At 37.0% G+C, this 27,125-nt stretch overlaps 1 protein-coding gene across 2 annotated transcripts in view; it reads left to right on the top strand.

Annotated features, from left to right (window-relative positions):
* The window catches only part of LOC131041365 (leucine--tRNA ligase, chloroplastic/mitochondrial), a 304,431-nt gene that overhangs the window by 153,028 nt on the left and 124,278 nt on the right, over positions 1-27,125 (top strand). For both annotated transcript variants that reach the window (XM_057974409.2, XM_057974410.2), the window contains exon 11: positions 16,049-16,128. In XM_057974409.2, coding sequence (XP_057830392.2) covers positions 16,049-16,128 — 80 coding nt within the window. The remainder of the gene's footprint in view (positions 1-16,048; positions 16,129-27,125) is intronic.

Genomic DNA, 27,125 nt, shown 5'->3' on the forward strand with positions numbered 1-27,125 from the left:
CTAAGTTCTTAGCATCTCCGCCATATGGTAGCTCCATTCCCACCCTGGGTTTGAAAGCACATGCTTGGTGTCGAGTCTTCCTTTCAGCAGTTGTAATTGTAAAGATCCTCTGACCAAATGTTAGTCCATCTTGGGCACATTCTTGGTTAGAGTTGCTTTCAGCATGCACTAAGATCCTCTGACCATATGTTAGTCCATCTTGGGCACATTCTTGGTTAGAGTTACTTTTAGAATGCTTTAAGACCCTCTGACCATATGCTCACGCCTTGCCCAACCTGGGATCCTGGTGTACATTCTTGGTTAGAGTTGTATTCCGCATCGTTTTGGTTTAAGTGCTAACCCTAACGGATGTGTGTTGCATTACTCTTTGTAATTGAAAAATTGAAAAAATTGGTCTGGGATATTTCATAACCTGCGCGTTATGCGGTTTCTTGACTGCTGAATGACTTGCCTGTTATGCTGTCCTGACTGTTACAAGTTTTCAGACTTGTGTTTGGAAGCATAAATTTTGGTTTACCATTATAAGTGACTTGAAAACAACTTCTAAAAGTTACATTAACATCTAGGATAAGTATGCAACTAGTTCATAGTGTAATGACATTAATTTTAGATACAAGTCGAATCCTTATAGTTGACTATAATTACATCAAACAGTTGGCATGATCCCAAGAACAATGAACAATAGTTGTGCAACTCAAACTCCTCATTTATTCTTGTGTTAATATGTTCATTACAATGCTCAGACCATATATCCAAAGCCTTACAATCAATTCACTTGAATACTCAGAATTTTCTGAAGACATATGAAAACCTCAAACATTAACTGCTAACTGAAAGTACATAGGAAATGATGCCAAGAAACCTGATAAGAATTGCCAAGCTTGATATTTGAAGCAGCAAGCAATATCACCAGTCTCGAGCCTCTAATGATCAAACTCAACCCTCCTGCAAATCGCCCCTGCTGCTTTCACGTAGGTCTGAGAATTATGAGCTTCCAATGCCAACTCCTTTCCTTGACTCCTATAAGAATTGCTGTCCTTTCCCAAACAAATTGCTAATGCCCAATGCCAAACCCGATGCAAAGATGTGAGTCTATGAACAAATCGTGGATTATAGCTGACTGATATGATTTTACCTCAGAATTAATTGGGCACTGAATACCTCTTATTCCTCCTTCAAAATGCTTCAAAAAGAATCACCCTTTCCTTCCTTATGCTAGTGCTGTCCTCCAACCCTTGATGTGATGGATCAATAATGAATTAAGAGCAAAGTCGTGGCTGATGAAGGTCTGGTTTAGTCTTGTTTCAGACTTGGCTCTATCCCTTCAGCCTTCTTATCTCTTCCCCAAAATATTCCTAAAAAGATCGCCCAATATTCCCAATACCAACGCTGTCCTTTAAGGTATGATGTGATGCTACAGTGATGCAATAGGAACCAAATCGTGGGGTTTGGTGAGTGGAACCCGATTTGGATAATACTTTTAATTTAGACCAGCTCTCACCTCAATTTCGTCTCAAAGATCTTCAACAAAATCGTTTTTCCTCTCCAATGGAAATTGATGCATTTGGGACATTCAATATGATAGTCAAAAAACACTTTGAATCCCAACCACCATGAAAAAGTAAACAACTCAATAGGCACAATATGAAAGACTGAAATGTCTCCCACTCTTAGCTGCAACCCCTCAGAAGATCTTTCACTCCCTCAGCTATGCTATCTATGGGAGTTTTCATTCCCAAAGACAAAATTTTGTAGACACCTCCTGGCTCTACAAAATCCAATCAATTTCAAATCCAATCCAAAATTGATGAGAAGCTGAGATAGATCCCCTTTTATATTTTTTAGTCCATCATCCAGAAGCTTCTAGAAATAATATTAAAATAATACAGTTTCACTTAAGTGACTTTATGATATAATATTTAATTAAGTCACTTTATTAAATTAATAAAATATGTCATTTTTTTAATTTTTAATGTATTGGATAACTTTATAAATAATTAACTTAATACTATTAATTAAAATAATTAATTAAGCTATCCCTGAAAAATAATAATAATTTGGACAACTTAACTAATTAAATTAATTAATTAATTCATCTTCAAAATTGGGGACATTGCACCTACGGGATGAAAGATAGTTTATGCAAGTCAAAGAGCTCAAAGGGAATTGGAAAGGGAAAGAAGATGACTTGCAACTAGTAACAATTCTATTCAAAGTAATAAAATGGGTGTACTACTGGGAGATGAGTTGAGGGCCTTCATAGAACACAATGAAAGAACAAACTCAGGCTTTCATGGAGGAAAATGAGAAGACAACCCAATTACTCCTACAAACCCTTCAAATATGAAGCAACACAAATAACACTCTTAGACCCTACCAAACTAATGGGAGGGATGCCACTCTAACCATCTAGAAAATGACAATATAGCTCCACTAGGATTAACACCTAGGGTAACTAGACCATCTTTCTTACCAAAAGAGGGACCATCAAGAGAAGCTTAGATTAGTATGCAGAAGCTTACTCAAGACTTGACCTTGAAATTAGGAGGAATATTGCATTTAGAGAGTATTGTGAGGCTAAAACAAGAAGTAACCCTAGAAGAGAAAGGGGTCAATGTAATAAAGATTTGTCATAAAGTAAATAAAATGACTCTCCCTAACTTTGATGGGTCAAGGAAAAGTCACCACCCATTCATGGATCCAAAAATTGGACACATATCTATTTCTCAGTCCCATGTCCGAAGAGGATGCCATCAAATTTTCCATCCTACATTTGGAAGGGGTTGCACACGTGGTGGCACCATGGTTTGATTACTCAAGGGCACAAAAACATAGCAACCTACAGAAAAGCTTGTGGACCAATTTGAGCAAATATACCCTAAAAGGCACTTTAACGAACTAACACAATTAAAACAAGGATCCATAGAAGAATGTATAACCAATTTTCAAAATCTCTCAGTCATGGAAATTAGGATTATGAAGAAAAGGCTAACATAGCTATTTATTGAAGGACTATCGAAGTCAACATGTGGTTTAGTGAGTGCTTCTATGTTACCGAATTTGTGGGTTTGGGTTTGGGTTTGGATTTGATCTGAGTTTGTGTTTGGCTCTAGGTTTGAACTTGGGTACTGTTGTGACCATTTCACACATCGCCCCATCGCAAATGGGGACCCCCTCTTTTTTTGCTTGTTTTTCGCTTGTTTTCGCTTTCGTTTTTAGGGTTTTGTTAGTCAGTTGGTTGTCTGGATTTAGGGCCAAGCCTTAGGGTTTTAAATTTTGCCTTTTTTAAGCCAAAATCCAGTTGTTTTTTGAGAGCTTTCGAGCTTCTTTTCTAGAATGCAAATTTTGAATGCAATGATTTCGCCAAAATGGTCTAATTTTCAATTAGAATGTTCATGCAGAGCTTAAATTTGTCTAAGTGTTGACCGTCAATGTGAATTTTTGTCTGATTGAATATTTTGACCAAATTTTGACTTTTTTGAATTTTGATCCTGAGCATTGGAATTGATTTGTTTTCGCCTCGTGAAGTGTTAAAATGTGAAAAATCTTGTTATTTTGGCCTGTAGGAGCAAAATCGCTCCTGTCCCTCAGTGAAGGACGGGAGCTCATTTTCAAATATCTCATTGTCCTTGCAGAGTCCAGACAAATTTTACGTTTGAAGTGATAGAGAACGACAAGATCTTTCCATTGAATATAAATTGAAGATTTTCGTGAGCACAGACATGCCTCCAGGAGGAAAATCGCTCCTGTCCCTCAGTGAAGGACCGGAGCTACAATTCAAATTTCACCTTGTCCTTGCAAGATTTTGATGACTTAGCAATTTGAGGACGTCCGAAGGAAGATACTTTGCCAAATGAATATAATTTGAGATGCAAAAAACGAAGGAAAATGACCTATATTGACTAAATCGCTCCTGTCCCTCTCCAAGGGACCAGGGCGAGGTACCTTGTAGCTCTCGTCCCTCTCCCAGGGACCAGAGCGATTTCCTTCATTTTGCAAAATCCAGACAAGGGTCAAGGCAAGTTTACGTTCAAAAACAAGGGAAAACATGAGATGAATGCGTTGAATATAAATTGAAGATTTTTGGGACGTCCATACCAGTGTTAAATGCCTAGTTCGCTCCTGTCCCTCAGGAAGGGACCAGAGCGATTTTTGATATAATTGCCTTTTTTGCAAAATTATAAACAATGTCAAGGCATGGGCGGATAGAGTGAAGAAGGACGAATCCGTTGAATATAAACTTAGAGCATGGCAAAGTGAGATGAAAGCCACAAGGGAAGGATCGCTCCTGTCCCTCTCCAAGGGACCAGGGCGATGATGATGATAATACTCTCTACGCAAGTTCAAGGTCGTCCCTCCAAGGTTCAAGGCCGATCCAAGTCAAGACGAAGGGTGGCGAAGACATTTCAAGGCATTTCCATCAAGCGCAAGGTTGTAAAGGTCATCACATGGAAGGATTTGCGCTCTAAGACCCAGATCGCTCCTGTCCCTTGGGAAGGGACCAGAGCGATATCTACATAATGGCGTAGATTTCAAAAGGCAAACAAGTTTCGAGCAACCAAGAAGGTCGAAAGGACGTCATTCCACGCAATGAAGTTGATTGCAAGTTGGTACAAACAAGAACAAGCACAGAATGATGAGCTTCGCTCCTGTCCCTCAGGGAGGGACCAGAGCGATATTAGATGTATTGATCATTTCATGCAAAATTCACGTAAGGACAATATATTGCAATGTTCTGGAGGGTCCATGGTATGACAACAAGGTGATAAATAAGAGTTTTGAACGTCCAAACATCGCCAAATGGTGTAAAGGCCCCACATCGCTCCTGTCCTTTGGACAAGGACCAAGGCGATACTATCAAAACACTCACGTTCCTTCAAAGATCAAGGCGAAGCGAGGTTAGGAAGTGCGAAGGACGACGTTTGAAGGACATTGCAAAGGAGAGCGAAGTTTAAAAGTCGCCAAGATCAAGGAGAAATCATGGATCGCTCCTGTCCCTCTCCAAGGGACAAGGGCGATGGTCCCTTTAATGCATCCAGACACATAATAAAAGCAAATGGAAATAAGCGCAAAAGAACACAAGCATTGATATTTCGAAGGTCAAAGATACAGGATGAACATGAAGACATGGAGATCGCTCCTGTCCCTCTCCAAGGGACAAGGGCGATGTTAGACAAAACACATGATATTTTTTGAAAATCATGTTAAGACAAGGACGCACAAGGTTCTAAATGACGTTTGGAAGATGATACAAGGAAAGGATCGTACCAAAATGGAGAATTTCAAGCAAAAAACTTAGGATCGCTCCTGTCCCTCTCCAAGGGGCCAGGGCGATAATGATCATGTGATGCATTTGCTCGCACAAGAAAGGCATTCAAGTTCGAAGGACCACCAGGCGATCGATTTGGAACGTGGAAATGAAGGAGTTGAACGTTGAAAATGCAAGAATCTAGACCAAAATCATGGATCGCTCCTGTCCCTCTCCAAGGGACCAGAGCGATGAGGTACGTCCCTTTGTTTTCCAGTTTTGGCGCCAAATTAAAACAATTCGAATTTGCTTTAAATGCTAAATCAATTTAAAAATTAAAACATCCACTTTTATTTGGCATTTAATGTGGCGTTAAACACTTATTAATTATTTTTGCCTTTATTTAAAATCGAAATTTGCAAATTAAAAAACGCAAGGCATTAAATAATTAATTAATTAATTAATAAAAAATCGATTTGAGCGCTCATTTAAGGGGGTCGGCCTTGTCATTTCATTGCAAATCATTTAAAAAAAAATGGTTTTATTTTTATTAAGTCGGCCTAAGGGGTAAAGGATGCAAGCGCTATATAAGGGGGGTAAAAGTTATCATTTCTACATCATTATTTTACCTTCTCTACATGCGAATTAAGGGAGGCGAATATAGTGCGAAGTGTGTTCAAGGGTGGTGCGAGTTTCATTCATCCAAGGTGGCGAAGACACTCCAAAGGTGGTGCGAATTGCATTGAAGACCCAAAGGTGGCGCTAATATCATCTTGTGAGGAGTGCGAAGTGTGTTTGAAGAGGTGCGAATTCCATCCAAGGTGGCGTAAGCAATCAAAAGGTGATGCGAATTTGAAGATCCATTTGAGACCACGTCCAAGGCGATAATTGAAGATCACATTCTCTCCAGAGGTGGCGAAGTCAAATTTGAGGAGATCATATTTTTATACCTCAATTTTGCCTAGGCAAATTTTGTTTTTGCATTCTAGAGTTAGCTCTCTGTCGAGGTATGGCGATTTAATTGTTATTGTTTTATTCCTTCATCGTCATATTTCAAATTTTGAAGTTTTGAATTTTAAATCTCTTGGCTCAATCGTTGTATTTTAGGAAATGATAACTCTAGAGACTTATCATGAGGTTTCCTAAAATCTATCTCTCTTATTTACGTTATTTATTGCAAAATCTATTTCTTATAATGAAATGTTGTGTAGGTATGGCGACCCCAAAGGCGGGAGCATCCACCAGTCGCTCGGCTCTCATGAAAGAAGATCAGAAGACCGAAGAAGTGGAGACCAAGATCGTGTCCAAGTGGAGCAACATTGGAGATACAAACTTGGGGAACTTTAGCACGAAGAAGTTCCGAGAGGTCCCTTACATCGGCAAGCCATCACCTGTCGCCCGGAGAATAATAGAGAGTGGCATCATCAAGGCGGCCGGTTTTCCTCCAGCCATTCAGTGCCACGAGTTGATGATCGAGTGTGCCCGTCATTACAATCCACAGTCCAGGACAATTGTGTCCAATGAGGGAAACACTTTGGCGTACCTTTCAGAGGAGGCCATAAGTGAAGCCTTCCATCTTCCAGAGCACAGGGACATGATATACAAGAGCATTGAAGGAGCCAGATCAGTGTACGATGATGATCCAGATGCTTGCCTAAGCATAATCAACAAGAACTGGTTACTTAAGAGTCGTCCCCGTCTGAGCAAAGTACCGAACACACCACACCGGATTGATTTCCAAGAGGAGTACAGAGATTTGATTACCATGCTCAACAGAGTTACAGGAGCACCTCATGCCTTCTATTTTGAGAAATGGATGTTTTATTTCATCCAGGTGATTGTTCAAGGAAAGGGTACAATACATTGGGCTAGGATAATTAGCCATTGCTTGGACGTACAGTTGAGAAGACTCAGGGCTACTAAGTCCTTCCACATTAGTTCATACGTCATCTATGCCTTAATCAGGAGCGTTGAGTACGCAGGACTACCTCACAGAGGAGTGATTGGAAGAGGACCCGGCGAGGTCAGAGTTTGTGAATCCTATACCTACTTGCATCATCCACCAGGGAAGAACTACAAGTTAATCAATGATACTTTCACGATGAACATCACAAGGACGTTGCAAGGAGGGATTCACAACAGATTATCTCAGGATGCCCAGGAGTTAATCAAGAGGTACGGTGCTTGGTTCATTCAGTTTCCCAAGTTCACTTACATTAGAGTGTATGGATGTCCTTTACCTCCATACATGTTGCCGAGGTACCCGACAGACAGAATTGTGTTACTTGAAGTAACGAGGCAGTTGGCAGCATATGTGAAGGCATTCAGACACAGACATCAGAATGGAGTTCAGGTACCTATTATTTTGGGTAATTCAGTTGAGGTATGTCCCAATGTCTCAGCCATGGATGACGCAGAGAGGGAGTTAGCCTTGTATCCTTTTTCATCTTTTGCTTGGAGGAATAGTTTTGATCCTCATGGACATTTAGAGGAGACGGTCGGTAGAAGATTTAGACATGAGTACCAAATTGAAGATTTTATGATGAATCTCCTAGATGATCTCGAAGTGAAACGAAAGATACATTCTAGATTGCCTTTGGATTTCATCAGGAAATGTAAGATTTACAGAGTGGCCGACCAAGCTCAGGACAACGGCAGGCACATCCAATCTTCATATGATAGAGAAAGCAAAACAATAAGTTTGAATTGGAATGAGCCCGAGGCCGTGGATTTAGATGATTTGATGGCACCAGTCTTGTCTTGTACTCGTAGATGGGTAGACGTTCAACATCAGAAGTTGAGAGAACAGGGCATAGCTATGTCTTTTACTTTGGAAGAAAAGCCAGCCGAAGGTGGAGCAAGTGTTAGTGAAGGCAACCCTAATCCTAGGAATTCAGGTGAAGGTAACCTTCGATGTGCCAGTGAGGGCAATCTCCATTCGAGAGGTTCGAAGAGAAAGGAAAGATCAGAAAAGAAAGAGTCTTCCAAGAAAAAGCAAGGTGCCGGCAAAGATCAAACACCAGGTACTTCTTCCAGACCAGAAGATAGAACAGTTCGAGTGGAAGAGTCCATGGAATCGATGGTACAGAATGATAGACAGGAGGAAGAACAGGCACAGCATGTTTCATCCGATGGATCTCTCCAAGACTATGATTTAGATAATGATAACGAAGTAACATCTCCTCCCAGACAAGAAGAAATGGTACACAAAGAGATTCAAGTTCAAGAGACAAGATCAAATATCCCAGATTGGTTGAAGGAAAGATTGACTAAGGTGATCGTAATTGAGGACGAGGACAGTGCAATTGATTTAGAGAGCCTCGTAGGACATTCACATATGATAACAGAGAAGAAGAAGGCTACAAAGATGTCCAAGATGATTCGAGATGAGACTGGATCTAGAAAACTGCAGATAGCTACACCGGCAGCAGACAAATATGAGGGTGAGATCCTAGCAGAGGACTATCATATACAGACTATTGAGTTAGGACCATCCACAGCAGAGCAGACTTTAGATGATGCCACCGACACATTTGAAGCATTGAAGGACAAGCTTAGAGAAGAAGTAGAAAAGAATAGAAAGCTTGAAAGAGAGGTCGGTGCATGGAGGACATATTTCAGTCACATCAATGAACCTTTGGGACGTCAGGATCCAGTTAGATCACCATTGCAGGCATTGCCCCTTCAATCAATCAATGAAGCAGAAAGATTCAGGAACCTGGTCCAGCGTACATGTGGTTGGATGGATAGATCTCACACGGTGGCCATTGAGTTTGTTACAAGGATGTCGAAGATCACCCATCAGGCTATCCAAGTTCTTGAGATTATTCACAGATTGATGGCAACAGTAGCTGCATTTGCCCATACCAAGGACGTTGTCATCCCTGTCTTGAAAGTTATAAGACACACATCCAGGAGAATTTTAGCACAAGAGAGGATCTTAGAAGGTGATTCTCACAGTTTGTTTCAGTGGTCAACCTTACTCCATATAAAGAGTGTTCTTTTCGAGGACATCAGTGTTAGATGTGGTCAAGTTGAGGAGGTGATCAATCCGATCCAGGACAGAGTATTTGAGGTACTTCGTACCATTCTTGGCAGAAGGATCGAGGTTGAGACAGATGTGGATTTACAAGAGTTTGAGGATAGAATCACGATCATCTTTCGCAAGGACGCAGATGTTACAGATGAGCAGTATGATCAGATGTATGCCACCATGCTCCTGATTGATAGAAAAGGAACTTGAACCTACTTGGGACGCAGCTCTTCTGGATGCATTTGATCAGGTTATCCATTTAGAAGAGAGTATCAAGAATCTTCCCGAGATTCCAAGCACAGAAATCGAAGGAATCGTGACTAAATTCATTGCATATGCTAAGAAAGAGAATTGGAAAGGGAATAAGATTCTAGATGAAAGGTTGTTACAGATGACATGACATCTTATTTCTCATTGGTTGATACCTCCTAGATTTTTGTGCCAAATTTAATATTTGGCTATGTATTTAATGTTGTTCAGTAAAAAGGAGGTCATTTGTAACAAACCCTAATTAGGGTTTAGGTGTCATGATCTTGTCCATTGATTTGCTTTCAATCTGGACCTTTCATTGTAACTGGGGATGCTATTTATACCCCCATTTTTCATTTCATTTGAGAATAGAATAATAGAAAAATAGTTAAGAGTGAAATAGAGAGATTAGAGTTGTAAGCAATTTTATTTTGTAGCAAGATTGAGTCTTGAAGAGAGAAGTTCAAGCAATTGTTGTATATGATGACTTGGAGATCAATAAAATATTGAAGTTATGGTGTTTTGTTGCAAGTTTCTTGAGTTATCTTCATGGTTGTTGGATGTACTTGAATCACGCTCAATCAAAGTAGTTTGTTAATTTGAAAGACTAAGTGTGAGATTTGATATTTGGTAGGATTCGCTATCCAAACCACTAGCTTCTTGCTGATTGTAGGAATGCCTTGCGTGGTCGACTGGAAAACACTTTGAGTCCTTAACCTTTAAGCATTTTCGCATCTAGGATATGTACCTTCGTAGTAGTGTCCTTGGTCTTTGATGCATTGAACACCATTATTACCTTAGAAGATCGCACTAATTTCAGTTGAGTTGTTATCTTATGGCAAAATTGAAATTGGTTGAGTCTTGCCAAATCTCATTCATGCTAAGTCGTTCATAGGACTAGACTAGATTAGACTTCCTTAAACCCTGTCCCTTTTTCATTTTTCGAAAGTTCCTTTTAGACTAGTAAAATCTTCGAGCATTTGAATCCGTAAGACGCCTTGAAGGAAACAGCAAATCACATCATACCACTAAAAAGCTTGTCCACACGTGGAGACCCCACTAAAAGAACCTTGGAGTCCATCTAACTGATCCTTTTCGCAGATCTTCAGCAGTTAGAGACTATTTTCTCAAGAGAGGATAAGATGCCTGTCGGTATTTTATTCTGTGTATGATTGTGTATCAAATACACGTCAACAGGTACCCAGGCCAAACCTGGGCATTTCCAGCGCCATGAGTATCTAGAAAAGGGCCACACAAAAAAAAACCATTTAAAAATTAGAAACGCCTCCCAAACCTAATTTTGTCCTACGTTTCCTTCTTTTTGTCATTTCACCTCATTTTTTTAAGACAAATCTTGCATTCTAACAATTTTTTTCTCCTAGTTGGTTTTGAGGGTTGCTGATTTAGATGCTATAATTGCATAGCTTGCCCAAGTCTCTATAGATGAGGCATCTCTTGCACTTGACATAGACATAGCTAGTTAGAGTGGCAATCTAATGGATTGCGGTTCAAATAAAGTTGAACCGAATGTCGATCTTGATGCTTTTGATGAAGATAAACATGGATATCAAATATGTATTGTAATTTAAATTTTCATTGTGTAATGACATTTTGATACTTGAATATTATCATTTTTGCAAATTATGAATTATGATATTATGAGGTATTTAAAATTATTGGCAATTATGGATTTATGAGTATCACTCTTCTTATAGTTATACAATTATACTTGTTATAGTTATATTTTATAATTTTGATGTTTGAACATATATACATACATACATACATACATATATGTATGTATGTATATGTATATATATGTATGTATATGTATATGTGTATATATATGCATATATACATATATACATACATACATACATATATATATACACACACACATGGACGTACTTGTACCTATACCCAACGAATTTTTTGTCACACTCGTGTACCCAAACCCGTATCCCGTATCCGCACCCATACTTGAATTGGCAACTTAGGAGTGCTTTTGAGCTCACACCTCTTCAAGATGCAATTCAAAAGGTGTTAAGGTTGGAAACCACATCAACAAAGGAAAAGAGCCAGCCCAAGAATATATGTTCAAGATCATGAAACCAATCCTCTTACAAAAAAAACGGGGAACAAAAGTCATTACCTTCTCAGCCAAACACAACATGGGAAGAAAGGCCAAAACTTTGTAGAAGGCGATTACGTTTTTAGTGCAAGGAAAAATGGGAGCCGGAACATAGGTGCATACAAAGAGGTGAAAAACACAACCTAAAAGCATCAATGAAGAGATGAGTGAAGAGATCAAATCTGAAAGGAAAAGAAGACAAGACAATGAAGAAGAGGGTACTTTGGTAACATTCTTAGGGTCTTCCAAATGCCGCCCTTTTCAAATCCATAGTGTTCTACAAGGACAAAAAGTGACTATCGTAGTAATTAGTGGTGCCACCCATAACTTCATCGATGAAGGATTAGTGACGAGGATGAAATTAGAATCTAAAGACTTCAAAGGATTCAAGGTGGTCATGGAAGATGGGTTCACTTACCAATGCATACAAAGGATCCAATAGTTGAGCATCACCTTGGGAAGACATCAAATCAAGTAAAACTTCTATGTGGTAAATATGTGTGATAACAAGGTGGTGTTGGGCATCCAATGGTTACACTCTTTACAAAGATACTACCAAGACTTCCAAAAGATGGAACTTTACTTCCAACACAACGGTCAAGAGGTAATTTTACAAGGCTTATGTGAGCGAATCCCAAGGTTAGTATCATCCAAAGACTGGAGAGAGCCCTTAGACATGGACAAGTAGAATTGGCCACACAATGCATGATACTAGAAAAATAGTTGTTCAATGAAGGCAAAACTATATATGTTACTTATCTTAAACAAACATAAGAAGTGTTGTAGCAACATTCCATCAAAAGGGGTTTTTGAACATACTGTTGAACTTGATGAAGGGGCAAAAGCCTATAGAATCCATTAATATCTCTCCTTAGAAATTATTTTTTGACAAGATTGTAAGAATTTACCCTTCCTTCTAAGATCTCTATGTGTTAGTGGTAGTGTTAATGCCTGACATGATAAATTTGTACCAGTTATAGAAAGTAATTTAAGCTAAACACGTCAACCTCCATGGTTACTTATACAAGCCAAGGAAAGGCTTCAATATTAATCATATTGCATTGAATATTCCCCTATAATTATGACCCCAACTAAGTTACATGGTTGTTTTATTTTTGAAATACTTACTTTCAGTTTCTCCATCTTCCACGTTTTTGAAATTAAAGTAAATAAGAATCTAGAGGGTCCCCAACATACCTAGGAAGAGTTATTGTGTCCCATTTGTGGGGATATATCTGTCGACTCTTAATCTTCACATCTTATTTACTTAATAATTTGAGCCAAGAATATCATTGATTGATGAACAGATCAAAGATGAGAGACATAATTGAAAATTCAATTGAAACTGGAATTATTCAATCTGAAGGGTGGAAGCCGCTGAAACAAATTCCACTAACTCTCCTTTTCATTTCAGAAGTTAGCTACAAAGTTTTTCAATGCACTGCAAGCATTTAAAGCAAAAACAGTTTCCTCCAATACATTCACAAGTTTATATTCAAATCACAAGTTTATATTCGGTACAAAGCCAACATTAAAATTGCATCCTCAAACCAATACCCTCTCATTATCAGGAACAGATATCCAATTACAGCTGCCACATCTACAAATATGTTGTAAGAATATCTTTTAACCAGATTTTACAAATAATGTTCATTAGGAGAAATGTGGTCTAATAGAAAGCCAACCCCAAATCATTTAGATTCTATGAAAATCCATAGAAGCATACATGCTTGTAAGCCAAATAAATCAAGGTAGTCAAATCTATCTCTAAACTAATAATGCAGAATATCACATCTTTGAATATCACCAAAAAATTGTATCTGACATGTCAAAGTTAAAATATTCCTGCAAAACTCGATGATATAAAACCCAATGTTATATGCTGCAAAACATATCCACAAACTGATTAGATTTACTTGTGTCCTAATAAAATCAATTCCTCAAGATCTAGGAACACTCTATCAAATCAATAAGACTGATCTCAATATCAAATTTGGAAAGGTGTCAACTTAAAATCTTACTCCTAAAATTCCTCCTAGAAGTCAAAGAGAGTCTGAAATACAAATGCCAAACTTCTCATTAAAATGTCAAAGAGAGTCATTGATGCTTTTTAGAGTTTATGGAGCCAATAAAGTACAAAGTACAAAGAGAACCCAAAAGGTCAAAACGTTGATCCTAGATGATGAGGGGTGGGCTTGCATGAAACATGTTTTGAGTTTCCCTAAACCCATCATGAATATGATTAGGTATGTTGATAATGGGTGATTATGTTTGAGTGAGTGTTTTGATGGCATAGATTCCATGGTTGAGAAAATAAGGACCATAATAGAAGCCAAAGAGAATGATCAAAGAAGCATTTTCAAAAAAATGAAAATGATCACGATCCACCATTGGAACAAGATGATTACACCCATGCATCTCCTAGAATTTTATTGTCCCCAAAATATGACAACATACATATACTTTCCTTGTTGAGGAGAGTTTCACCATATAGAGATAAAGAGGTTGTTATATACAACACTATATCCAAAAGAATATTCTCAGATGAAGATATATAGATTTTTGTCTTGGGTGATTTTGGTCACTTTATCTTTAAGGAATCATGATGTTTGTGTTCTTTGAGACAAGTACAAGAAAGTCACTCATGAATGGTGATACATCCATGGCCAAGGTTCTATTTGCTTAGAGCCTCTTGCAATATATATATCTCAGATATGCATTTTTTGATTCTTGAACTTCCTTTTTTTTTTCGTTGCTATATAGTATATACTATATACTGTAATATGCTATGTTTTATTGAGTTTGTATGCAATTCCAACAGGTTGCAAGTTCTTTGGATGAATAATTTGAGTACACACTCCTTCATTCACTTAGTTAAGCACAATCAATCAAATGTAGAAAAAATTGAGGATTTAGTCAATGTGCATTCCAACTTGCATTTTTTCTCACATAAGACACTTGATCACGAGGGTGCAAGAGGGAATTGAGATCCAAAGCCACTTTTGTTGCACAACTTGCCATAGTATCTAATATCTATAGATGAGGTACATGGCTAGTGGAAGTGGCACTACAGCTAGTTGTGGTTCAAATGAACCAAATGTTGACTTTAATGTTCTTGATGAAGAACACTAAGAAGTTTGATATTACTGATTGTAATTTTCCTTTTGGATTGATATTCTCTATTGAACCAATGAATTTATAAGTAATTTCTTTCTCGCAAATTATGGGATATTTCGTTTTCTTGTAATTATGAGTATATATATATATATATATATATATATATATATATATATATATATATATATATATATATATATATATGTATATGTATGTATCTATGTATGTATGTATATGTGTATATGTATGCATGTATATATATGTATATATATGTATGTGTATGCATATGTATATGTGTATGTATATATGTGTGTGTGTATATATACACACGCACACACACACGCACACACACACACACACACACACACACACACACACACACACACACATATATATATATATATATTCAGTAATTAAAAAATCTTTATATGCTGCATAGACATGCAAAACATTGATCTAAAGTTGTTTGTTTAGTTTCAAATTTTGTATGTATTATGATACTTACATAGCATTCTACAATTGCTAGTGGTTGCTATCCAATTTGAACTCTGTCGTAGCAGCCTTGGAAGTAATATCTTCATTTTCTGCAGGATCTGAAGTCATTTTCTGCAATAGAATCTGGTGAATTCATATGAATGTTAATTCAATCTTAAATATATTCAGTCAGGATTTTGTTATTGTGAAATGTATAACAACGCTGAGTATAAATTGAATTTTCTAAACCAGAATTTTTCTTAGCCAATTAATTATATAGCATTGAATCGTTCCTTATTAAAACAGTGCTGGCCACTGAAAGCCCGGTAATGATAAATTTCAATGCTCTACTAATTATATATAAATTCACTCAGGATTTAGTTCTTGTGAAATGCATAACAATGTCGAGTATAAATTGAATTTTCCTACACCAGATTTTTTCTTTCTTAGTTAATTATATGGTATTAAATCATTCCCTATTTAAAACAGTACTGATCATTGAAAGTCCATAATAATAAATGTCAATGCTCTACTATGGATTAGTTTTTTTGTTAGGTTTCCTTCTTGTGTGTGCCATTATGTTCATGTCTGAAGGAATAACCTTTATGTAAAATTCTTAAATTTGTGCATGTATAGCTACTGTATGAGGTGAAAATTTTGTGCCAAAACTAGAGACCATGGCCTGAGTTATTGTAGGAAAAAGCTTTTCTTGTTCCTCTCCATTTCTTTCGGCCTATGAATTGTCTCAGTGAAACTTCTGCTTCAACTATTTAAACTTGCGTCACATATATTTTAGGTGAACATAATGGATCCAATTTCTGGAAGACCAGCACAACGAGAAACAAACACAATGCCACAGTGGGCTGGTTCATGCTGGTAAGTATTCACTGTTGTAATTGTTTATCTTTTTTTTGTTCACATTATGTGTTGCACTCTAAATATGCAGTATTAATATATGAAATTTTTCTTTATTTGATTTAAAAATGTGGCTGGGATATTTATTTTTGTGAATAGTTTTGGATGTATGTTGTCCCTCTTTCAACAGATGCTAAAGGGGATTGTTCTTTATCCCAGTATGTTGAGACCTGGCAAGTCTTGGTGAGGAACAACAGATCTGAGTCTGAGTCAGGCTTCGTGACTCTGCAACTTTGACTAACAGACTTACAAGTCTTGACTCTCAGACTTGGCCGAGACTAATAATTTTAGAAAATTAACTAGTTTATACATATATATAACTCTGAGTTTTGGCTGAGTTTTTCCACCAAGTATGAGTCTGAATAGAAAACAGCTTGCCATCTTTTTGATGTTTTTGGCATCTGCAGTGTGATGCCGGTCTCAAATATTTCACTTTAGGTTGTATTTTGCCTTTTTTATTTTTTTGTTGATGAACTTGTCTTTAGAAGTAAAAATGGTATTTTATTTTGAATTCCAATGGATATGTATGAGTATAAATTACACATTGTGACATATATAGTTATCTTTACAGCCTTTTCTGTTTTTGATGTTCGGATTTAATCATACTAATGGCGACCTTTATATTTGCTTGCATCTGGTGATATCCTGTAACAGCAAATGAATATTGCTTTAAGAGTGGAACAATAAACAGATTTTGAAATAGCTTTTACGGTTAAGAATGTTATGTTTGTTGAACTGAGCCTATCATCTGTTATATCATGGCGGCATGACCTCCTCTTACTGATAGCACTTTTAAGACCTCTGAGTCTTTATGTGAGAATTTTCTCTGATAGAATGTTTGATATTTTCTGGAGTCTGGAGTCTGGACAGTGTATATTCCAAGCAGTTAAAATAAACATATTGCTCTCTCAATCAGTTTTATCTCTGGTTCAAAATATTGTCACTTTTCAGATAGTTGCCATGCAATCTGTATGTCTATGAATTTAGATGGTTCAAAAGATCTGGAGTTTCCTTGAATTGTTTGCTATGGGGTATATAGTTTTTTTTGAATTGAATATCAATTACAAATATCTTGCTCATACAAGCATTAATATTAGACCAATGCAAGCTCCTAACAAGCAAACACATTAGAAATCACCTATGGAAGACCAAGAGTTACTATTAGAAATTCATTTTTATTTAGAAACCACCTCCATATAAGAAGCCAACTACGGAATATCAAGAGTCACCACTTAGAATTCCACTTTTTTTTTGTATGTTCCCATGGGGAAATTGAATTTGGGTTTCCACAATGAAAAGCTAACATTTTTAACCAATTAATCTCAACCCCTTGGACAATGCAGTATGTACTTTGGTTAAGATGGTATGGATTTATGGGATTCAATATTGCTGCAACTATACAAGTTTCCAGTTTCCCCAGTTGTAATCCATACTTATCTTTGCCAAAATTATTAATTGTGTATATGGTGAAAATGGATAGTGAAAACAATAATATTGAAAGACTAACAAAGATCAACCACAAAACCCTAGTCTAACAATGAAAGCAATCCACCATACACAAATGAAGATACCTAAGACCTAAGTCACCAGGTCCGACCGAACTTCATCCTTGAAGTTCGAAATTCGCTGAACTTAAAACAGTTTATAAATTCCGTCAAAAATTCGTTCAAATTCGTACCAAAAAATAGTGATGATGTGTTTGCGTAAAAGCGTTTTTTTCCTTGCGTTTTTTAGGGTTAAATCGATTTTTTTTAATAAATACTCACGAGTTGATGCAAAAAGATTATCACACGGTGGCAAACATAGCAAAGGATATCGCGCGACGAAAAACATAGCAAAGATTATCGGCGGCAAACATAGCAAAACGATTATCAAGCATCGGCAAACCTCAGCCTGACCTCGGCGTGGATGCAAACCTTCGACCTCGGCGCGAACGCGGGATGCTTGCAGATTGACCTTGACCTCGGCGCGGGATGCTTGCAGCCATTGTAGATCGACCTTGCCATTGCAGACCTCCCGAATTCGTCCTCCCGACCTGCACAGGTAGAACTCTGCGTGTATTTTTTTTTAAATTTTTTTTAGGTTTCATAATATTATAATGTTATATTTTTTAGTTTTTAATTTAATACACATAATATAAAATAATGTTGTTTAATATTATATAATTTATATTAATAGTTTTTTATTATATTGTTTAATATTATATTATTTGATTTTAGTTTTTTATTTGTTTGGTAAAGTTTAAAAAAATTAATACATTTTTATATATATTTTTTAAAAATTGTAGTGTACTAATTTTATAAAGTTTAATAACCAAAAATAAAAACTAATATTTTTTATTTTTTTGTTAAAAAATGAATATATTAAATTATTAATAAACATTTTATTAAACTTTAGTATTTTTATTTTGAAATTTTGAAATAAATGTAATGTTTATTTTGCTTTTTAATTTAAAACTAAAAATGTATTAAATTTTTGTTTTTATGTTTATTAAACAAGAATAGTATTTATTTTGTTTTTGAAAGGTTCAAGCCGAATAAATTTTATACTCTGTTTTTAAGAGGTCATTTGTGAAATTGTTAAAAGTATTTCTATTTTGAAAGGTTGAAATAAATGTAGTGTTTATTTTGTTTTTTAATTTTTCTTTGCAAACATGCAGATTTTCATTTAATGGCTCCTCCCAAATCAACTTCTGAGGCATGGAAGCATGTGACCTGAAATGGAACTCACATCAAATGTAACCTATGTGAGGGAACTATGATTGGAACTTTAACAAGGCTTAGGAACCACTTCCTTGCTAATACAAGGGGTCTAGGTGGAGGTGTTCAAGCATGTAAAGGTGCGACTCCAAAGCTTAAAGCTATTCTAGAGAAAGAGTTGGTTGCTTCAATGGTAGGCAAAATGAAGAAGGCACAAAAGAAACAGAGAATTGAAGAAGATATATCTAGATTCACATCTATCATGTCTTCGTCTTTTGTGCAATCCAAACCAGTGAGGGTATCAAAAGAGAGTGGAACACTGAACAACTTTTGGAAACCAGTAGAGAAATAGTAGGTGGATGATGCAGTTACTGATTTGTTTTACACAAGTGCTATTCCATTCAATGTTGCGAGAAGTCCACATTTTCGTAATGTAGTTCACAAAATTGCAGAGTTTGGCAAAGGGTACACACCCCCAGGTTAAGAGGCTATCAGGACAACTCTTTTGCAGAGGTCAAAAGATAAGAGTGACTGAGAAATTAGCTGATGTCAAAGCCACTTGGAAGGAAACAGGTTGCACTATATTGAGTGATGGATGGTCAGATATGTGTCAAAGGCCATTGATTAATGTTTTGGTGTCTTGTCTTGAAGGTGTTGTGTTTTTGAAAGTCATTGACACCATGAACCACAAGAAAACTTCAGAGTATATTTTTCAAATATTAGAGGAAGCCATTCTTGAAGTAGGGGTGGAAAATGTGGTTCAAGTGGTAACTGATAGTGCAACAAATTGTGTGGGAGTTGGGAGGCTGATTGTAGAGAAGTACTCACAGATATATTGGAGCCCATGTGCAGCCCATTGTCTCGATTTGTTGCTTCATGACTTGGCTAAATTCCCATGGGTAAATGAAGCTATTCATAGAGGGAGATCAATTGCAAATTTCATACGGAATCATTGTCTCACATTGAGTATTTATAGGCAGCATGCATAAAAGGAATTGTTGAGGCTTTGTGAAACAAGATTTGCTTCATATTATATCACTTTAAAAAGAGTGGTTGAAGAAAAAGAAGCTTTGAGATCTGTTATTTGTTCCAATCAGTGGGAAAGTTCAGTGCTTTCTAAAGGCCCTAAGGGGAAGAACATAGAGCAAATCATCCTAAACAACAATTTCTGGGAAAGTGCAGCAAAAGTTTTGCTTGTATGTGAACCAATTGTTGAAGTGCTTCGTATGGTTGATGGTGACACTCCTTGCCTTGGCATGCTTTATGGAAGCATGGACCGGTGTAAGGAATCTATTCAAAAAGCACTAAATAATGAAGAAGCAAAATATATGCAGATATGGGAGACAGTTGATTGCAGATGGAAAATGATGCACACACCTTTAGATGCAGCAGCTTGCTTTTTGGAGCCTAAGTTGTTTGCTATTGATAGAAGGGGTGATAATGAAATCATGGCGGGGCTTTACTTAGAAGGTATGTACCAGATCCAGAAATTGCAGCACTAATCAGAGATCAAAGTTGGCAATACAAGAGAGAAGGGATGTTTGGAGGGGCAGAAGCCAAATATGACTCGCCACGTATGCCTGGATATAGATGGTGGATCGCTTATGGATCATCAGCTCCTGAACTGCAAGAGTTTGCTATTCGAATTTTGAGTCAGGGAGCAAGTTCATGAGCTTGTGAGAGGATCCGGAGTTGCTTTGATCACATCCATTCCAAAAAGAGGAACAAATTGTTGACTGGAAAGTTGGGAGATCTTGTCTATGTTCGCAGCAATTTGAAATTGCTGATGAACAAATCAGCAAAGAACACTTCTTTAGAACAAACTCTTGAAGGCATAGCAATGCTAGATGCAGATGAGCCTGACTTTGCAGATGATGAACTGAGTAGTGATACAGATGATGATGATTTGGCATCCGAGCCAAGTGCTCTTAATGACTTAGAGTTATTTTAAAGTTTTAAAGTCTTTGACTGTTATTGTACCTTTTTGACAAAAGAACATCTTTGCAATCGTGAAAGCATATGTTTCCTATGGTTTATATTTTATAAATGTGTCATCTTTTTGTAATGATTTCAAATCTATTTATCAATGTTAAACTATTTAGGCAATTTTATAGATATATTACATATATTTATTAAATTTTCTTTAAAATTACATATGGTGAATTTAATTCGAATTTTATACATTTCAAATTTTTTTCTCATCGAACTTCATTCGAATTTCAAAGCTGTCGAACTTCGAGTTCGAATTCGGACTTGGTGACTTAGCCTAAGACCATGCAAATAAACAAAATAAACCAATATTACCATTCACATGTCAAGTAGGGTTTCAATCTCCATTGTCTCCTATCTCCATTGATCTTGTTTGATATATTTTCTTTCAGATTTTATGTGTACAAGAGCTCAACAAAGAATGGAAATGTGGTTGATAGCTTAGTTGCAAGAAGGCTTGATTGCATCGTTAGGTGATTAGACAATTAGACGATTAGGGTTAATAATGAAGGAGAGTATCCTCTTATATAGAAGACATTGTAGGAAATGGAGGGATAAGATTAAGAGGTGAAGAAGATAAATGGCCGGCTAGGATTAAAGAGTAGGTAAAGGAAATAATTAAATAATAAAAGGGGTAGGTAAGAGAAGAATTAAGAGATGAGTGACATGTGTCATGGGTAGAAAAGGCTAATGAATTAATTAAATAAATAAAGATTTATTTAATTAATAGAGAAAGTGGGATTAATTAAATAAATAAAGGTATTTATTTAATTTAGGAAAAGGACAATTTAAATAAATAAAAGTATTTATTTAAATTAGAAAAAGCTTAGAAGAGGATTAATGAATTAATTAAATAAATAAGAATTTATTTAATTAATAGAAAACTTAGGATAAAATAATTAAATAAATAAAATATTTATTTAATTAGACAGGACAATTTTAGGTGTCTACATTTTGCCCCTCTTTGAGACTGCAATTTGTTGCGTTGGCTCAAAGAAGATAAGATAAACAGATACAAAGCTGCCCCATGACGGGAATGATATGCCCCCTCGAGATATTGGATGGAAATGTTTGAAAAGATCGCAAACAATCTCTCGATAAGAAAGAAAGGCTAGAAAAGAATGACAAGTTAGAGTGACAAGGTCACACAGGAAAAAGACCGACTCAAGTGGAATAAACAAAATCGAGTCTGTCTTATAAGGCCAAAATTGATAGTTCTGTGATGAACATACACTATCAATTGGATAAGCTGCTGAGAGAATTCACTCAAACAGGTGCCCTAGGGATCACAAACTAAAAACAAGGTTAGAATTGACAATTCTGTTATAAACATACGTTGCCAATGGGATAAGCTGCTGAGAGGATTCACTCAGCAGGTGCCCTAAAACAGGTAGGTTTGCTAAGTTGAGTGTAGGATAAGCTGTTGAATTGATAAAATCCGGCGAGTGCTCTAGCAAGGTAGAATATAGTGAAATGTGACAAACATATACACTAGGATGCAGCGCCATGTGATAGACATAAGCACTAGGATAGAGCTTGATGAGCAACACCATGTGATGGACATAGGTACCACTAGGCTAGGATAGGATAAGATAAGCAACACTGTGATGAACATGAGTACCACTATGATTGACACGATTGATTTGATTGGATGTAGGAGTACTTACCCCAGATTGAGTCTAGAGAGCGATTCCTTGTGACACAACAGTTACGAACAGATTTGACTGCTGAGGACCACACCGCGATCAAGGCGATGGGATTGAGATACATTATGTATATGCTTGAGATTTGGGCAAACACAAGACTGTTAACTGCTTTGGTGAAAAGATGGTTCTGTAAGGTCTGCAAGAGGGGACAAATGAGATGATTTAGGGGCTAGTCCTTCGGGAGCTCAGATTCCTTCGACGCTTGTTGGCTCCGAGGGAGGGTCTTCATCATAGCTCTCTTGGATCCCATTTTGTATTAGTTTTTGTATGATGGTGTAGACACCTTTGGGTGATTTTGTAGCCATATGAGATTTTGACATCATTGTAGCATGACACATTATTTGTTTTGATATATATATGAGATGATCCATCCTTGCGGCATCTATATGCATGTGTTCCTATGTGTTGTATATGCTTTATGATTTTATGATGCTTATGATATGGATGCAAATATGTACATGATGAAATGCAATATATTTTTGTTCTTTTTCTGGGTTTATATGCAGATGCAGATACTAACCAATGATATATGCAAGATGTGACACTATTGTGATATCTATATGTATGTATGAAATGAGATATGCTAACATGTGATGATGCAGGTGCAAGCTATATGAAATGCAAATATTTTTGGCGTGTCATTATGCTCAGTCATGTGATAGTGGCACAGACTCGGGAAGGACAATGGAGGTGAGTCACGAAAGGGGAATGGAAGATAGAAGATATGGAAGTGAAAGAGCTTCTTGTGCTATTATCATCACTGAGCTTTATTATGGGAAATAAGTTATGACAATCAAGGCATAGGTTCGACCAAAGTTCATTGTACCCGTTTGCATGGAGATCAGACAGTCACAAACAAGGAATGCCCCAGTTAACACTAGACTCACAGTGTCCTCATATCCTTGGACAAGTCTTAGCATTACTAAGAGACAATCCACAAACAACAAAACAATAGGTGAACATATCCCATCCTCGCCTTTCTAGTCAAGGACATCCTAGAGATGAAATCTATAGTCAGAGAAATCCTGGAAAAGATAAAAGACATGCCACTAAAAAGATAAAACCAAAAGAAAACCAAGACTTGACACCAACACACAATGAAATCTTCAAGTTATTTGTGTTTCTTGCCACATATGCTAACATGTTTGGTTTGGTCACAATGTCGTTATCCTAATAAAGGACAGATCATGCTGAAAACCATGTTGTTGCCAAAGTCTGCTGAAAGATTTGATTTGTTGAAAGCCTGCTGCTGCTTGTGTCTCATCTGAAACTGACTAAATCCATGAAACTAATACTTTATTGCGAAGAAAAATGGAACTTTATAGCGGATTGGCGATGCAAGTGATCTTTTATTGCGGATCATGCACAAAAAGGAGGAATGAAAAGATGATACTCCTCAAAACATGCGATGCTCAGGGTACCACTTCCATCACTAGATTTAGGATTTTGCCCCAGTTGTAGGTTGGACCTGATTTATTATGGAAGGAAAGGGTGAAAAGAGAGGTTTTATTATGAATGGCTAACCAATCTTAGGTAGATCAAGAACAAGCCATGATGGGAATGGGTAAGTTTATTATGGATGTATAAGCTATGAGTGTAGGCAAAGTGAAAGGATAAGATTTGAATCTTGAAGGAGGGAGGAGCAATGTCTCTACACATGGTGCCGATAACCCGGTTTTCACCATGGTACTTGCCTAGGGCGCCACCGAAGTGGTTTTCACCGTTGGACGAATTTATTTCTTTTTACTGTTTTCGATTTTTTAATTTTTTTGTGTCACAAGGCGCTTGTTTGCCAGGTTTTCACCAAGTAATGATTTTTATTTTTATGATTTTTATTTTTTGATATTTTTTCTATTTTTTTTTGTACTTTGATATTGGGATATTTTGAAAAACAATGTGTAAAACTTGCGAAGGTGCATGCTGTTGATAGGATCCTTTAAAGGCTCTCCATCTAGTGTTGAGAGTTGATATGCACCTGATCCATAGATTGCTGTGATGACGTAAGGACCAAGCCAATTGGGCTCAAATTTTCCTTTCTTTTTTGGGTCCTGCTGATATTTAGGATTTTCTCTCAATACTAAGTCAACCACCTCAAATGTATGAGGCTTTACCTTATGATTATAGCTGCATCATTCCTTGACTGAATATTATGTTGCTCCCTTGATTGTCTTCCTTGATGAAGGAACTAAAGTAGAATTACTAATGTGTGGACTACGTTCGCCCATATGCGTGTCACCTAAAGAAGTTTGGGCATCCCTGACAACAAAGTCCTTCAAGGAAGTTCCATTAAAGGTCCATTGATGTGATGTATCGCCAAAAGGGAATGGATGTGTGAAACAAGTGGATGAGGAATGAAGGCTTATGATTGCGAAAAGAAGTGAAAGTAGGATAGCATGATGGAGACTTAGGATCAACAAGTATTCTTTTTTACTTGAAATTTTAGAACTTTTGCCCCCTGTTATTTTGATATTAGGGGAGATCAACTCTTGTTCTTTTTTTCTTCATAGGATTTTTATCCTTGACTTTGATTTTTGCAAAGTCCAATAGCTTTTAATTTTGATTTGGACTAAAGGCCTTTTCTTTATTTTTGACTTTTAGATTTTTCTTTTCAAAGCTTGATTTTTTATCCCCAATTAGTAAAGGCTTTTGTGATTCTTGTTGATCCAAGTCTAGGAGAGGAGTGGAAATGGAATGAGTGGATGAAATGGTAAGGCTATGTGAGTTTTCAAGAGGGTTGGGGATATATTCAACAAATTCTTTGTTGGAACCACTCTTAGGACTATTGATATCAAGAGCTGCTTGCACCACTAGAGGAGATTTGCATTCAGACTTAGTAGCCACAACACTAGGTGGTTCACACCCAATTCCTTGATATTGCAAATTGTTTCTAGGTTGTTCTTGTCGACTAAATGTCTTAGAAGATAGTGGGAGTTGATCAACATGAAAGATATACTCACCACATCCCATGTCTTTAACCTTGAATTTTTCTTTTAGCTCTACTTGTTTTGATGTAGAAGCTTTCGATGATTCTGGATCAACATATGCTGATGATGGAGTTGCTTCTCTATTTATTGGAATTATTGTCTCTGATCTTGGTCGCAGGTTATTGCAATATATGAATGGATTTGGATCACCTTTTATTGTTACTTCGACTCCATTGTAAGGGAATTTGATACATTGATGATATGTAGAAGGAACAGTTCTCATTTCATGAATCCATGGGCGTCCCAAGAGTATATTGTATGTGTATTCATGTCTGCCATTTGCTTTTGCAAATCCTTGATCTGTTGTTGCAAGTCATTCTTGGGTGGAGTCTTTTCTCTTTGAGCTAGTCCCATGCTTGAGCCACCGGGCGGAGGAGGGATATAATGCATATATGGATGGTATTGATCATAGATGTGTTCATATGGAGGAGGGACACAATTATAGCTTGGATATAGACCACTTGATATGGTATTGTAATAAGGAGCACTAGGTCTAGATCAATACATGTCATGACCATGAAGATGGGAGGTATCATAAGAGCGATCTTGGATATTGCCCCCAAATCTGACACGGGGTCTCCTAGTGTCATGATTTTGAATCTTCGATTGAGTGTAACTGTATGCATTGGTATTATCTTGGGTATCATCATGGTCATGCATGGTGGTAGTTCTTCTCCATGGGAAAGGACGACTGCGGGGTTGTTCATGAGAGGTTCTATCATAACTGGCATGAGAATGAGTGTATGTGTTTGGAATCTGAGTGTATGTGTTTGGAATCTCAGGTTTTTGAAATAAGGAGGAAGGTGACTCAAGCATGAGACGCTCTTTTTTACCACCAGTTTTAGGCCTCCTTTGTCTTGTATTTACTTGATTTATTTGATTTGTATCATCCTCCAAAATTTGTGACATAGCAAAATCACGGGCTAGTGTTGTCCCACTTTGTGCCATGACTTGTAGGAAATATTGTCTATCCCTTTTCATGATTTCTTGAACCAATCTATTAAAATGGGGATCCATGATAGTTTCCTCAACTTCTGCAGAATCCACGGATGCATTGTCTTTGATGTTCCCAGATCGTACGGTGGTGTGACAACACTAGGAGGGAGTGGTCGTACGGTGGTGTGAGGGTGAGTGGTGGTATGGTGGATAAGCTGTACGGTGGTGTGAAGGGGAGTTGTATGACATACGATGGTGGGAAGAGGAATTGGCCGTACGATGGAGAAGTTGTATGGTGATGTGAAGAGGGGGACTGTACGGTGGTGTGAAGAGGGAGTGGCCATATGGTGGACAGGCTGTACGGTGGTGTAACCGTACTTTGGACTTCAATCACCGTGCGGTGAAGGACATTGTAGCCGTACGGTGGTTCAGTGGTGTAAATGTAATTCAAATTTATGTTCAAAATCTGAAGTTGTAAGAATTTAGATATTCTTTTACTTTCTTATTGAATTACTTCAATGCTTAAGGAATATATTTAATCCTTTACTGTTTGTATTGACTGTTCCTTCTTATATTGCAGATTTGTTGTCCTCATTTTTGTTTTAAAAAATGAAGGACCATTACATAAATTTTTTGTGAAAAAA

This window comes from Cryptomeria japonica, chromosome 3 (assembly GCF_030272615.1).
Source record: "Cryptomeria japonica chromosome 3, Sugi_1.0, whole genome shotgun sequence".
In the NCBI taxonomy this organism is placed as follows: Eukaryota; Viridiplantae; Streptophyta; class Pinopsida; order Cupressales; family Cupressaceae; genus Cryptomeria; species Cryptomeria japonica.